Here is a 17,070-nt window from a genome sequence, read left to right as displayed (position 1 = left end):
TGATATACTTAGGTATAAATCTAATGATCTACGTGAGCAAAACTACAAAACTCTGATGAAAGATATCAAAGAAGAACTAAATAAATTGAGAGAGAGCCTATGTTCATGGATAGGAAGCCTCAATACTGTCAAGATGTTATTAGTTCTTCTCAACTTGATCTACAGATTCAATGCAACCCCAATCAAAATACCAGTAAGTTATTTTGTGGATATTGTCAAACTGATTGTAGAGTTTATATGGAGAGGCAAAACACCTAGAATAGACAACCCAATAATGAAACAGAAGAACAAAGTTGGAGGGCTGATACTACCTGAGTTCAAGACCTCCTAAAAAGCTACAGTAATCAAAACAGTGTGATATTGGCAAAAGAAAAGGAAAATATTGGATCAATGGAATATAACAGAGAATCCAGAAATAGACTCATATATAGGCAACTGATCATTGATAAAGGAGCAAAGGCAAACACAATGGAGCAAAGGCAGTCTTTTCAACAGATGTTATTAGAACAACTGGACAACCACATGCAAAAAAAAAAAAAAGAATCTAGATATAAACCATGTGAAAATTAACTCAAAATGGATCACAGACATAGTAAAACCCCAAACTATAAAAATCCTAGAAGATAACATAGGAGAACATCTTGATTACCTTGGGTTTGGCAATGGTGTTTTAGATACAACACCAAAGGCACAATCCATGAAAGAAAACTGACAAGGTAGACCTCGTTAAAATTAAACATTTCTGCTCTGTGAAAGACACTGTCTAGTGAATGAAAAGACAAGCCACAGACTGAGAGAAAATATCTGCAAAAAATATATGTGATAATGAACTTTAGCCAAAACATGCAAAGAGCTCTTAAACTCAACAAGACAACAAACAATCCAATTTAAAAATGTGCCAAAGACTCTTAACAGACACCTCACCAAAAAAGATATACAGATGGCAAATAAGCATATGAACAGATGCTCCTTATCATATGACATCAAGGAAATGCTTATTAAATCAATGTGATACTGCTGAATAACTATTAGAATAGCTAAAAACCACAGCACTGATAACACAAAATGCTTGTGAAGATGTGGAGTAACAGGAACTTTCATACGTTGTTGGTGGGAAAGCAAAATGGTACAGCCACTTTGGAAGACAATTTGGCTGTTTCTTATAAAACTAAACATATTCATACCATACGACCCAGCAATTGCACTCCTTGGTTATTTACCCAAAGGAGTTAAAAACTCATGCACATTACTACGTGAAAGAAGGTTTGTTTGTTTTTTTCAAACATCTAGGCCTTCTTTAATTCAAAAGTTTATGGAAAACTTTAGCCTGTGCTATATTTTAAAATATTTACTGAATTGTTATCTCAAATTTGACAAAATCAGCAGAGGGCTTAATTAATTACTTTAATTGTTTTTAAGGAGTTTGAGGCTTTTTGGTGTAATTTGGGTATTTCAATTGGACATATGTGATATATTCAATGCCATTTTGTGAGTTTCAGGTAAATTGGAAATGTTAATCAAATTATCTAAAATGTATTTTATGAAAAGTAAAACATGACATATTTGTTTTTTGTTTTTAATTTTTATTGGAGTACAGTTGATTTACAATGTTGTGTTGTTTTAGGTGTAAAAAGTTAAGATTTTAAAAGGCTACATACTGTATGATTCCAACTACATGGCAATCTGGAAAAGGCAAAACTATGGAGGCAGCAAAATGATCAGTGGATGCCAGGGGTTAGAGGGGAGGGAGGGATGAATAGGCAGCGCACAGGATTTTTAGGGCAATGAAGCTACTCTGTATGATACTGATAGTGGGTACATGTCATTATACATTTGTCCAAACCCACAGAATGTACAACATCAAGAGTGAACCCTAATGTATACTATGGGCTTTGGGTAGTGATATGGCAATGTAGGGTCATCAATTGTAACAAACGTACCACTCTGGCAGATGTTGGTAATAGGAGAGGCTATGCAGGTGGGACATTTCTGTACCTTTGCTTAATATTTCTGTGAACCTAAAATTGCTCTAAAATATAAAGCCTATTAAAAATAAAAAGGACATGCCCTGACACCAGCTCAGATCTGCCAACCCAATTTATAATTATTCTTTTTAATGCACCATAAAAGAATGGAAACCTGGTAAAAAACCGGAATAAAAAATAAGCAAACATTATTTATCGGTTCATTTCAATAATAAAAAACATCATTATAGGGCTTCCCTGGTGGCGCAGTGGTTGAGAGTCCACCTGCCGATGTAGGGGACACGGGTTTGTGCCCCGGTCCGGGAAGATCCCACATGCTGCGGAGCGGCTAGGCCCGTGAGCCATGGCTGCTAAGCCTGCGCGTCCGGAGCCTGTGCTCCGCAACGGGAGAGGCCACAACAGTGAGAGGCTCGCGTAACGCAAAAAAAACCCCCCAAAAAACCCCTAAAACATCATTAGAGTTCATCGACTGTAATTCTAGTGAGAGCTAAGAACAGAAAATTATAAAGCTATTCCTGACCCAGGTAAGCAACACATTTCAGTTGTAACTTCCAAAAGCACAACACATCTGAATTATGTGCATTACTATCAGTAACACATAGAAACAATATTTAACTTTCTTGAGGTATTAACTATGATAAAGTTACTAGGCATTTCAAAATCTAGCTGTAATATTTATTATTTAACCATGAATCTCTTCTTTCACTACACTACCGAGTGCCTTCTATGCACAAAGCATTATAACACCCACTGGGAAAACAAAAGTGCAAGGATCATTACTTCAAATTACTACAGTGGCCAGATAGGTTACATATATGAGTGAAGTAACCTGAGTGAAAGACAGTAGGTAGTGACTGGAAGTATGGTGTACTGGAAACAATTATGTGCTATCAAAAGGAGGCAGCAAAAAAACAAACAAAAAAAAAGGAGATAGCATCTATACATCTCTTTCTGTAATCATACAAAAAGGAAAAAGTCTATAATGTCTATTAATAGTATAGAGCTTAGAAGTCCAGAGCCATCTTTGATTTTATACGTTTGCAGTCTCCAATAGCAATTTCTTCCCATCCAATTCATATATAAGATACTCTTCTGCATTTGAGCCAAAGGATTTTCTACCAATGGCTCTTCTGAAGTCCAAAGTCTTTCTTGGGTGATATGTAAGAATATCTGTGATTTTCAAGGGAACCGGCATGTTGCCCTAAAGCAACAGACATGCACGTGAACCATTATAATCACTGGCCATTTAAAGTCTAGAGTTTACTGATTTTTTACTCAAATTTCTTTGCTGCATTATCAAGTTTGGCTGAAACAAACAAACAAAAAAACCCAACTGGGCAAGAAATTCGGTCAACTGCTCAAGCCAGAAAATGTACCTTTTCCCTACCATATCCAGACTGTGCCTTTATTCAATGGACCTTTTCTGAAGGAGTCATTCTCACATGTAAGGCATAGTATCTCATATGGCAGGAACTAAAAATTAATGCTCCTGTCAAAGAAATGACTGCCCAAAGAATGATTAGTTAAAACAGTGCTATTTCCTATACCCCAAATCCTAAGTAAAAAGATTCCTCAGAGAACTGCAAAACAAGGGAGGCTAAATTATTGTCCTTAGATACCAAGATTAATGACCCAAACCCTCCAAAGTTTAGGAAAGAAGCCAAGTGGAAGAGCTTAAAGTAAAAGCAGGAAGAGAGCAGTGGCCAAATCAGAAGTTTAACAAGGCCTTCCACATGAACAGAATATAAAAGTGAAAAGATATATAAATGCAAAAGCATGAGAATTTTAATATCATCAAAGAAACTATGTTCTCTATCAGATCCGATGAACTTTTTTTTTTTTTTCAGTAATAAACCTCCTTCTATTCCTGGGTACCATATTTTGTCTATTATCCATATGTGGATTACAGCTATAGGAGTGTGACCCCATCTGAGATTTATGGTCATAACTTAAACTACAATTCTGTGCTTTTCTCTAGGCATGTTCTGCTTTTTAGGGAGCAGGAATGGATGAAGACAGCAGGTTGAACCAGGGTTGGGATTCTGCCAGTGAAGATGGAGAGGGCAAGAAAGTAGAAGATATATGCAATGAAGTGAATATCACGACAAACCAAGGAGGCTAAGTTAAAAAAAAGTAGACAAGTAGAAACACAAGGGGACAACCAAGTAATGGTGTCAAATGATTGAAGGTCAAAATGAGAATGAATTGTTAGAACAGGAGTAAATAAACTGATGGATGTAGTCAGAGAATGGGATGATTTAAATCAAGATTTTGGAGGTGGTGAAGGTATTGACGATGATAAGATCTAAATTATTGTCTTGGAACCAAGTATCTGAGTTGGAGTGGAGGGCAGGAGAGCTAGAAAGAAGGAGATCAGCGAAGAAGCCAGGTTGTTGAATGAATCAGTGTGCATTTTGCCTGGACATCACTAAGAATGACAATGTGAATGTGTATCAAAGGACAATGGACCTGACACTAAAATCTTCAGTGACTAAAGCCAGATTGATGAGGAGGAAACTATATGACTAACAACATAAGGGACAGGCAGGTAAGTTGAATAGTCTGATGGCAAGGGCTTCACAAGAGCTGACAGGTAAAAATCATTTATGTAAAAAGTTTTCAAATACAAATGCTTTTTAAAACACACATAATAAGTTACTTATGAATTGCGTCTATAGTATAAGCATGGACTGTTAAGTGTACAACAAAATTCATAAGAAGAGAAACAGAACAGAAGTTGAACTAGCACGGTAAACTTCAACTTTTTCACAATATTCTATTAGTTCAATAACAGATGGAAAAAAAGGGACGAAATATTCTACATATGCCTATAGGGAAAACAATCATTATTTACTACTCTTTAGGACTAGCTCTGCCATTTTTTAAATGTCATATTATTTTATATAAAAAGAGATAATTCAATAAAAAGTAACATTTTTTCCAGTTCAACACATTTTTAAGAAGCAGCCTGGCTATTTGTATATTTGGCCATAATCAGGATGCCAACTCTCAATCTGTGGAACAACTGGGACATAGCTGTCTTGAACAGATAAAGCAGCATAATAAATAATATTTAAATTGGTGAATAAAAGAGCTCATCATTGAATTTGCATCTCCTAATAACAAATAAAATACATCAAGTCCTTATATAAAGCTTCTGTGAAAGACCAAATATATGGAAGAACTTTAAACAAGTAGTAAAGTTCTTTTCTGACACAAATGATGTATAAGACATCATTTCTGTCCATTAAAAAGACTGAATATTATTAAGAGAATAATTCAGCTATACTTGAGTAATTAATGAATCAATGAGCAGACAATGAAGATGCATCACTGGAGGACAGTATATATACACTTTAAAATATAATTTGTATTTAGCTTCTAATGATTAATGATTGTAATGAACTTTTTGACATTTTAAAACTGGAAACATTGCCACTTACAAAATCACAAAATCACAAATATCTTTAAAATTCTACAATTTAAAAAAGGAAAACTTGGAAAAGCAGATTACAGAGTACATTTATGATCTTTATTACACATGGATGATTCTAGTATTGACTCAACATACCAAACAAATAAAACTTTCATTTTTCAAACAACATGAACACATTAAGAATATATTTAAATCTCATCTCGGCTTGTACATTAAAAAAGAAAATCAAATAGGAAACTTAAAATTATAAGTACTTTCATTACAGTTCATTTCTAGGCAATACAATTGTACTGTACACAAACAGAGTTAGGTAATACACTAAGAGTTTGAAGTACAAAGATAATATCTATGCTCACACAGTTGAGAGTATAGAAAAGCCCAGGTTTTACAAATATTTTAAGTTACTGTTTCTCAAAGTGCAGCCCATGAACCAGCAGCATCAGAAGCATCAGAATTGCCCTGCTTGTTAAAAGAATTAATTGCTTGCTAAAGTATATTTCTGTGCTCCATCCAAAAATTATTAGAACAAAATAAGAAGCCACATTACTTGCAAATACCTTTGGTGACTGTTACTTACATAAAAGTTTGAGAATCAATGCCTTAAATGTTAAAACTAATTACTGCTATGAAATTACAGGTGAAAAGGTGAAAAAGCCATCTCCACTTATTATTATGAAGATTCTGACTTAAAATTGGTTTTTAAAATGATTAGGTTAAAATGCTTTATAGTTCTTTTAAAAATATTTGTATAATGTTTAAACTTTATATTGGGAATCTTCATTAAAATACATCACATCTAAGGAAACAAGATTTAAGCAAACAGACTTACAGTTGGTGATATCAGGTGGTGCATAGCCATCATTCATATACATACTTGTGGGTTTTGCCACTTTCAAAAAAACAAAATCAGATGTGTTCTTTAAGGCAGTTACTGCTTCTTCATGAGTAACTTCTTCTAAACACACAGTATTCACCTAAAAGAAAATCCCAAAAGTTTTACTTCTTCCTTCCCACTTGGAATGTCATTTTTTTCGCCCCTATTGCTCTGGGTATAATCTTCGGTACAATGTTGAATAGGAGTGGTAGTTTGTGTCTTTCTAGGACTTTGCCCATTTCATCTAAGTTACCTAAATGCGTTGGTATAGAGTTATTCATAAATAAAAGTATTCCCTTATGTTCTCTCTTTCATTCCTACTTTTAGAAATTTGAGTCATTTTTTTTTTCCTGGTCAGTCTAGCTAAAGGTTTGTCCATTTTTTTTTTTTTTTTTTTTGCTGTACACGGGCCTCTCACTGTTGTGGCCTCTCCCACTGCAGAGCACAGGCTCCGGACGCGCAGGCTCAGTGGCCATGGCTCACGGGCCCAGCCGCTCCGCGGCATGTGGGATCCTCCCGGACCAGGGCACGAACCCGCATCCCCTGCATCGGCAGGCAGACTCCCAACCAGTGCACCACCAGGGAAGCCCAAGGTTTGTCAATTTTGTTGATCTTTTCTAAGACCCAAGTTTTGGTTTTGTTGATCTTCTCTACCAACATAGACAATATGGTTGTCCTATTTCCTATATTGTTAATTTCTGTTCTAATCCTTTCTCTTCTGCTAGCATTAGGTTTAGACTGCTCCTCTTTTTGGTAAACATTTTCTTTTAAAAAGAAATAAAACACTATAAATGTTTCTAGTGTTTTAAATTACAGTGCACTAAACAAATGTTCATTTTAGTATATTTTCCATTTCCCTAATATGTGACTTTATAATCGACTGCAGGAGACTTTTAAATGTTTTGACGAAAACTTCTAAAGGTCACAGAACAATCCTGACTTTCACCACTGATTACTAATAATGCTTCGCAGGATTTCAACTGCATGGTCATTTTTATGGTCCCACCCTACTGTGTACAGTGAGGACTTGCTGCATTTTGAAATACACAACTGTGGTATACTGTTCTTCTGATGGCCTGAAATGAGACATTAGTAACTGTGATGCAAAGAGAGGATTAATAAATGCCACACATTAGAGCTGTCTTCTTGGAAAAGCTCACTCTGGCATGTCCCTCTTGGAACTTGGCCACCACTTTGTGAGAAGCTCAAGTTAGCCATGTGGACAGCCCACTGGAGAACTGAATACCTGGCTAACAGCCCCAGTTGAGTTCCTAGATGACAGCCAAAACCAACCGGTCCACTGTATGTGAGCCAACTTGGAGGTGGACCCCTGGCCCTAGTTGAGCCACCCCAGTAGACATTATATGGAATAAAGACAGGCTACCCTGGCCAAACATATCCAAATTGCAGAAGTGTAAGCAAATAAATAATTGTTGTCATTTTAGCCACTAATTTTTGTTTTTTCTTATGCAGCATTAGATAACTGATAAAAGAGCTGACAAGATTTGCTGAGGTGATTCAATGTGGAGTGGGAAAGAAAGAGAATGATCCTGAAGTTTTAGACTTGGGGAAATTAGAAGGATAAAGTTCCCGTTTAAAGAGATGTGAAAATTATGCAAAGAGCAGAATTTTGGGGGGCAAGGTGGGGTGGGTTGCCGTGATTTGAAAGTTCATTTTTAGATACAGTTGTACTTCGGTATCTGTGGGGGAATGATTCTATAACCCCACTACCCCCCATCACCCTCCTCGAGGATAAAAAAATTTGCAGATTCTCATGTTCCTTAAGTAAAATGGCGTAGTATTTGCATATAAGCTACGCACACCCTCACCTTATACTTTAAATCATCTTTAGATCACTTATAATACCTAATATAAAATAAATGTCATGTAAATTCAAGTTTTGCCTTTTGGGAACTTTCTGGAATTTTTTTCCACCAAATATTTTCGATCTTCAGTTGGTTGAATCCACAGACGTGGAACCCACGGATACAAAGAGCCAACTGTATATTATATTTGAGATGACTCTTGAGACATAGAGAAGGAGACTGAAGTTCAGAAAACAATACTTATTACTATCATGTACAGTAAGACCCAGTAAGTTATTTGACCACCTATCAAAGAGAGAAGAGAATATGTTCAAGTATTGAGTCCTGGATCACTTCAATGTTTAGAAGTTAGGGAGAAGATGCACCGAAAAGGAGAATGAGAAGGAATGGCTGGTGAGCTAAGAGGAATAGCAAGATAGAGGGTGACTATCAGGCGAACTGGAAAGAGTGTTTTAAGAAGGAAGAAGGTATGTCAAATGCCTGATACATCAATTAAGGTGAAAATTAAGAATTGAATAATTTCAGTGGAATTATGGCAACAAAAGCCTCCCTAAACGGTAAATCAGCATGAATTTCTGGCTCCCTACCCCTAAAATTGATTTTGGAAGAAGGATAAAGAAGACACAGTATGTAAGAAATTAAAAATAAAAGTGAGAAACGTAGTGGAGAAAGAAGGTTGTTTGGAACTGGTGTGTGTTGGTGGGGGGTGTATGCAATGATGAGGGAGTGTTGGTTGTAGCTTGGGGGAAAGAGTGGCAAGTCATAGCTGTGAGAGGATAAGTTAGAGAGAAGCAGTTGAAGGACAGTTCCTTCCTCCTCCCTGTCATTAACTCAAAAATAATTAGTTGCTCTTCCTAGCATAACTATTAAAAAAGGGCAAATAAATAAATAGGAGATAGACCAAATCACCACTATACCAGACTTTGTTTGTATGCCTTTTCAGATTCACTTGAGCCTACGTGTCCACTAGGCTTTGGTTGCTTGGTTAGGGGAGAGTCCTAGCTACTGCTACTCTCATATTGTCCCCTAACATTATGAGCTCTTTCAACCTCTTCTGGAGTAAAGGCTGGGCTTGGGTTTGGCTGACGTGTTCCACATAGTGAGAGCTGTAACATATTAGAAGACCACATCTGACCTGTCTAGACCACGAGGCTCTAGCTCTTCTCACGACTTCTGGGTTCAGGGGAAGTGCTGTGCCAGAGTGTGGGAACTGGCTTCCTTAGCATTTGTCCAGAGGGGCTGGGTAACACAGTCGAGAAATCTAGGACAGTTAACCCCCATGGGGTTAGACTCTAACTAACAAGAGACAAGAGACTAAAAGGCGTCAGTAGATAAAATCCTTTCTTTTCCCTGGATGGCTGGATCTAAGGTTTAGCAGTTCCACATTGCCTGCCTGGGAGACTGTCCTACATAACAAGCAATCAGCTACATTTTCTTATGATTTTATAGCCAGTTCAGAAACATAATACATTGTATTGGCTTTCCCTCATTCTCTGCCTCACTTTTCATTTTCACTCACTCTAGCTTCTCTGAAGTTATACCTCCCAATAATACCTTAGCAGAGTAGCTTTTCTTCAGGTTTTGTTTTTCTAGGGAACATGAACTAAGACAGTTATTGATGAAGATTGGATAAATAAATTGTGATACAGTCTACAGTCCCAGAATAGAATATTATGAAGAGGGTAAATGAATAAATCTCAGCTCTAGGCAACAATATGGATAAGTCTCAGTAAAACAATATTGAGTGAGAAAAGTATTAAAAAAGACTATATACAGCACAATAGCCTTTAAAAATTTTCAAAACACACACTACTAAACAAAACATTTAGGAATATGTATGTGATAAAGCAATCTTTAAAAAACAAAGGAATGAGGAACACAAGTTGTTGATATTCTAGTTCTTGGGTTGGGTAATGACTAGCAGTTTTTACTATATTATAAATAAAATAATTGATTAATTAATTAAAGTAAGAAAGGGAAAAACAAGGTCACACATGAACAAAGGATGATGATGTTATGAACCTAAGGATTATGACTAAACAATTCTGTGCATCCAAGCCCCTAAACAGAATGAAAGAAAAAGAGAGGGGAGCTAGTAGAGGAAATGGTAGTGGCAAATAAAGAATCATTTTTCAGGTTTTGACTAAAGCAAGACTAGTATTCACTCATGGAAATATCATTTAAACATTTTTGGCACGTAGAAATTCAGTCTGTCAGAAAAAAAAAGACATCAAAGTGATTTTTAAAACAATGGATTTCTTATACTCACTGCTAAAAGTTTATCTCCAATCTGAAGTTTACCATCTTTATGTGCTGCACCTCCTTCAATTATTTTGGTTACATAGATGCTATTATCCCCAGGAATATGTTGATTTCCAACACCTCCTGCAATGCTGAACCCAAGACCTGTATGGAAAACACTAGTTTTAGAATTTCACCAATATATGTAAACTTAAGTCCAAATGACTGAAAACTAGGTGATAATTTCACCAAACTAATGTTTTTTAAAACAGAAAATTATCTATTTACCTATTTTAAAAATCCTAAGTATTTTGTAATCAGGGGCAATTACATATATAGGTGCTCCTATAGTTACAAATGAGAACCTTTTTACCCCCAGGTTACTTAAAAAAAAAAAAAAAATTATTTATTTATTTATTTATTTATTTAATTGGCTGTGCCAGGTCTTAGTTGTGACACACAGGATCTCTGTTGGGCCGTGCGGGATCTTTTAGCTGCGGCATGCAGGCTCCTTTAGTTGTGGCATATGGGATCTAGTTCCCTGACCAGGGATCGAACCCGGCCCCCTGCATTGGGAGCGTGGAGTCTTTAGCTGCTGGACCACCAGGCAAGACCCCCCCACCCCCAACCAGGTTACTTCTTAAAGTGTCTTTGTAAAATGCATTTGTTTATTAGTTCAAAGAGATGGTGTAAAATTGCTTCACTTTTGTTTCCATCATAATTGCACTTCTTACTAACACTTTTAACACTTCCACAAGATTAAAACTGAGAAAAAAAAATTAGTGGTGGGCAGAACCAACAGCTTCAGAAATGCAGATGCTGCTTCTCTTTTCAATATTCTATGAATTAATTTTAAGTAAGGAGCTTCAATAATTCATAAATCCCATAGCTTTGATGCCAAACCTGTAGCTCTCTATGCATTTTTCCATGAAGCCACAAATTAGAATCAATATTTCCATTTATCCTCAATCCCATCCATGTTTTCAAAATTCAGATCACATCCTAACAGTCTTCATTGCAGATGTAACTCCTGATGACATGTTCATAAATATTTTTTTCTTTTAGCCTGTGTACCTGCATTTTATGCACTTAGTAGATTAACGATTACAAGTTAATATCAACACTACACATGACTGCAAAATGTTTGCATAGTATTCTACTTAAGACAAAAATCAGTAGAAATAACACAGAAATTCTAAAAATTCACTAAGTTTTGTAGATTACCAGCATTGTTAATCTTAGAATGTGTGTCATAAATAACTTCATAGTTACATTTCACTTAGAGATTTCTTACTTAATAATTTGTCTTTGTTTGATTTATTTCATACCTTTAGGACCTTTAATGAGCTTTATTTCCATTATTTTTTCTGATACTGGTTTCCTTCTTTTTACGTACAGGCGTACAATGGATCCCGCTTCTTTCAATGCTTCAACTGCTTTGCTATGTGTCACATCACGAACGTCTACTTCATTTACTCGCAATATACAGTCATTGACCCTGAGGAAAAAAAACATTAAAAATTAAATATTAAAATTTTAATATCAATTTTTCTCTTTGCCAATTTTCTTTTCTTGACAAGAGAATTATTTACTAGAATTATTTATAAGAAACTGCATGTTAAATTCCAATGTATCAAAAACTCATATAAATACAAACATTTCCCAAGGGCCAGCAAAGGAAACAGTGCAAATAACAGATCATTATACAAAAATATTAAATAATAACGACAGCTATATTTTTTTTGGGGGGGGGCTGTGTCTGGGTCTTCGTTGCTGCACGTGGGCTTTCTCTAGTTGCGACGAATGGGGGCTACTCTTTGTTGCGGTGCATGGGCTGCTCATTGCAGTGGCGGTCTCTTGTTGGGGAGCACAGGTTCTAGGCACGTGGGCTTCAGTAGTTGCAGCACATGGGCTCAGTAGTTGTGGAACACGGGCCTTAGAGGGCGTAGGCTTTAGTAGTGGCTGTGCATGGGCTTAGCAGTTGTGGCTCGCGGGCTCTAGAGCGCAGCCTCAGTAGTTGTGGCACATGGGCTTAGCTGCTCTGCAGCATGTGGGATCTTCCCAGACCAGGAAGCGAACCCGTATCCCCTGCTTTGGCAGGCAGATTCCTAAACACTGTGCCACCAGGGAAGTCCTGACAGCTGTAATTTGTATGATTACGTATAGAAATTAAGATATTTTAGAAAAACAGCAAATATTTATTTAGCACTAACCACATGCTAGGAACTTCTTTTAGTGTTTTAACCCTTACAACAATCTGTAAGGTAGATACATATTTATATCCCCATTTTATAGATAGAAAAACTGAGGTACAAAGTTTAAATAACTTTCCCAAGGCCACCCTGATAATGACTAACAGAACAGTGATTCAAACATAAAAAATCTGAGGCTCAGACTGAATAACTAGCTTAAGGTCACAGCAGCAAAATTGAGATTAATTCATTGATTTACCAAAAAATAAACTAATCTCAGTTTCAACTGCATGGTATTCATGTAGAAAAAAAATAAGAAAACAAATTAAAAGATGGTCATCTCAAATTGGGCAGGGATGGGGAACAAAACAATTAAAACATTTAAAGTGATCATGATAAACTTCTATATCTAATTAACTTTTTTAGAGAAAATAAATTCTATATCCAAAGACAGTGACACCTCAGAGTTAGTACTATAGGTATGTTCTCCAGTGAAACAAATGGAACATACTAATTTTCACACATGAAGCACAAATAAAAGGCCAATAGCAGGAAGCAGGAAGTAAATATTTACATTTACATGAAAGTCAAATTATTGATTTCATATTTAATTTCATTAATATACCACTTATCATATCCAGTGAGAAGTTTAGAAACTGAAAAGCTGTATAAGGCATGAACAGCCTTAAAATAAGATACTGTTTTTAACAGACCATATATAATCCTTAGTCCTAAAACTTTAGAAAACCATCACATCACCATGTATAAAAAGCAACAAATAAGGCAACAAGAAAAGTGCCACAATCTATGGTCTAAGGAAACAACAAAGTATGCTAAAGATATTTTCTGAAATGGAACCTTACATTTAAACAAAAGACCAATATTACTTACATTTATTCAATTTAGAAAATAGATTAATTTATTTAAAGTCTGCATAATCTTTACTACTCTTTGTGGTCTGGGATACCAACTCAGATATATATGATTCCCTGTACCTTAAATAAGCGTATACACGTTTCCCACTCAGAAAATAACACATTTTGTGAATGTATTTGAACATACAATGGGAAATCTATGATTTCTATAAATTTGCTCAGAAATATTTAAACAGTCAAATTTATTATTCAAAATGCTTAACTTCTAAGATAAAACTGAATTCCTAATTGAAAAGAGGGAAAATGCTTAAAGCACAATTATGTCATTCATTCATTTGATATCTGAGCATCTACCTTATGTTAGTTATTATGATAGTGTTCATTTGTATTTATTCATTGTACAGTTGCCTCAAGAAAAAGATACAAAGAGGATTTGGTATCACAACATAAAGTGCAAAACATACCGCAATCTTCCATCTTGGGCAGCTGCTCCCCCTGCAATTATTTTGGTAATGAAAATACTTGAGTCATCTCCAATGTGTGGGTTGTCTGTACCTCCTGCAATGCTGAAACCAAGCCCTGAATTTCCCTGGGGATAGAGGGGAAAAAAATTGACACTGAATAATAATTATCTTTATTGATAGGTTCCCGTCATTATAGGACCTAGAAACTGTACTAACATAAGGAACACACACATAAAGGCATACGTATAGGAAATATGATGATTTTAAATTAAGAAATATAAGGAAAGCTCTTTTTTCTCTATAAATTCAGAGGTATTACTGCTGAATATGTGAGGCTGATGATGTACTGAGTACTTCTGGACTCTGGTCTACGATTCCTTCTTCAAAATTATGTGCAGTTTGTCCTTGGAGAGGTGTCACTATTAGGTCTCTTTCTTTTAGACTGCATCTTGCTCATGTTTGGTAAGGCAAATTGCTCCCAAGAGAAAAACAATGAAGTGATCCTTCTGTTGCTGTTATTTCCGAGTAGGTAATACCAATATATTATTTCATCCTAAATTTTTAAAAAAGGGGTACTGGGTGGTGCTTTTCTTCTGCTAACTTTGCCATCAGCTTATTTTAAAATGACCAAATTGTATGAGCTAAGTAACACAGCCATCATCCTTGATGTGTTTAACCAAGACACCTGACCAGCAAAAGGCAGTTTTGAATACTGAAGTCCAACTGGAGAACTTAACATTGGTGTACTTTCTTGACAGCAGTCAATTTTGCCAAAGTAGCATTACACTTCTTGCTTATTTTATTTATGTACTAGATTTCTGAATAATATTTTCTTTGAAGAAAGGGTTCTGCTACAAAAAGCAAAACTGATCTAAGCAAAGGTATTAAACGTTTATTTTTGCAAGAATGTTCTAACTTTGGTTTTCAGGCAGCTCAAATAAGTGGGTATATCTGGATCTATTACTAAACTGTTTGTATTAAATAGCTTAGAATTTCACTAGACTATGACATGTCCTAAAATTCTATTTTAATAAAAAAATTTTTTCAGTCTAAACTCTTCAAGAGTTACTAGAGTATCAATAATAGTATCAATAGGTTGTATGGGGCTACCAAGTTACTCAGGTATTCGAGTTCTCGTTTTTACTTGTTTTTTAAAGAATTGAGATATAATTACAAATAACTTTGTGTAAGTTTAAGGTATACAACATATTGATTTGATACATTTATATAGTACAATATGATTACCACCTTAGCTTTATTTAGCTAACACCTGTATGAGGTCACATAACTGCCATTTATTTTTTGTGGTGAGAACATTTAAGATCTAGTCTCTTAGCAATTCTGAAGATTATAATACAGTATTGTTGATTATATTCACTACCTGTGCATTAGATCTCTGGAACTTATTCATCTTCTAGTTGCAAGTTTTTATACTTTAACAACATCTCCCCAATTCCTGGTACATAAGCTCTTTAATCAATGAAAAATACAATGTACAGTTCTGACTAAATAGAGGAATTTAAAAGGTACTGGGAAAAGATGAATAAGATAAAGAGTTAGGACTATATGTCAAGAAATCTCAATAAAGCTGGGAAAAAACCAACAAAATGCCACATTAAAATGTGTACAATACATTAATACTCTATTTACTTGTAAGACTCAGTCATCCATGTCACTTGAACAGGTGGGCCCAAATTCAGGTAAACAGGCAATAAAAATCTATTATCCCTCTGAAGTCTATTTTTATTCAGTTTATTCTGGCTTCAAACATAAACAAATCTAATTACCTAGGATTTTAAATATACAGACATTCAGTTACTTAGAAAATTCACTTATGCAGAGCACTTCATTTCTCAAAAATGCTGGTCAGACAAGGTGGCTCTGCTAAAATACAGTATCAATTAAATGCAGATATTCTTAAGGGGAAAATACATCAAGAAAGTTTACACATCTGAATTGTATCCTTAAATTATTTTCTGACTGGGGGAATGCATAAGAAGTTTTCAATAAGGTCTTTTCCATTAAATCTATGGTTTTTATCTTGCTGGGAAACAAAACTGATACAATGACCATATTACTAGGATATTAAATACTTATTTAAAATAAATATTTTACTATATGAAAGATAAATAATAAAATTAAAAACTGAGAAAAATCTGAGAAACTGTCAGTCTAGAGGAGCACAAGGAGACATCATAACTAAATGTAATGTGGTATTCCAGTTGTGATCCTGGAAGAGAAAAACATAAAAAGTAAGGAAATCCAAATAAAGTAGACTTTAGTTAATAATAATATATCACTATTGGTTCATTAGTTGAAAAAAATGTATTCTACTAATGAAAAGATGTTAATAATAGGTGAAACTGAGTCCAGGGTAAATGGAAACTCTCTGTACTACTTTTCTGTAAATCTAAAACTATGTTAAATAAAAAGTTTATTTAAAAAAAAAGGTTATTAAAGAAAAGCAACATGTTCTGAAATGCCACGGCTAATTTTATACGTGGACTCATTAAAGAAACTAATATTATATGGTTCTGAAATGTGATCTTCCTTGGATCCTATATGAAACAGCAGTATATTTAAAGAGTTATTTAAAGCAACAGGTTTATGCATAAAAACTTAAGATAATTAATAGTTTTTACCCTTTCAAGTGTGATTTCTTCATATTCATAATCTGCATCAGTGCCATTAACCTAATGGGGGAAAAAAAAGAAGTAGCACAGAAATTTAGGGTGTGAAATTTAAAATGGCAAGACATAATTTTTGCATGATTTCTTAATAAAAACCTGTTAAATGTGATAGTAATCAAATAATATAGCTTGATTTTAATAGTTTTAGGGAAGATTTTCAAAGAATGGAAGAATACAAATGTATTAATGAGTTGACACTCATGATATTGTGACTTTCACATACAGAAAGCGTACATTCAGCTTTTAATACTTACTGAACTCTTGACTCTCTTCTCTGCCTTGATCCACACATCTAATCAGCTGCCAATTCTTACTGACTTAAATATTTCATTTCTTCCTAAAACCATCACCCCTTCATTTTCATTGCTATTACCTTGCTTCAAAAGGTACCTTGCTTTGTTAACTCATCTGGACTACTGCAAGTGTAATCTACCCAATCTCTTAGATTACTGTTCTCCATTGCTCAAATCATTCTAATGTGTTTTAG

General features: G+C 35.0%; 1 protein-coding gene across 25 annotated transcripts in view; it reads right to left on the bottom strand.

Moving 5' to 3' along the window:
• DLG1 (discs large MAGUK scaffold protein 1) overlaps positions 1-17,070 on the bottom strand; it is a 285,790-nt gene that overhangs the window by 107,883 nt on the left and 160,837 nt on the right. For all 25 annotated transcript variants that reach the window (XM_067738490.1, XM_067738497.1, XM_067738501.1 and 22 more), the window contains 5 exons: positions 16,536-16,586; positions 13,894-14,018; positions 11,691-11,860; positions 10,391-10,527; positions 6,251-6,395 (listed from right to left, as the gene is read on the bottom strand). In XM_067738490.1, coding sequence (XP_067594591.1) covers positions 6,251-6,395; positions 10,391-10,527; positions 11,691-11,860; positions 13,894-14,018; positions 16,536-16,586 — 628 coding nt within the window. The remainder of the gene's footprint in view (positions 1-6,250; positions 6,396-10,390; positions 10,528-11,690; positions 11,861-13,893; positions 14,019-16,535; positions 16,587-17,070) is intronic.

The sequence above is a fragment of the Pseudorca crassidens genome, chromosome 5, assembly GCF_039906515.1.
Source record: "Pseudorca crassidens isolate mPseCra1 chromosome 5, mPseCra1.hap1, whole genome shotgun sequence".
NCBI lineage: Eukaryota > Metazoa > Chordata > Mammalia > Artiodactyla > Delphinidae > Pseudorca > Pseudorca crassidens.
Note: the sequence above shows the minus strand (reverse complement) of the source record. Positions and strands in the feature narration are given on the sequence as shown.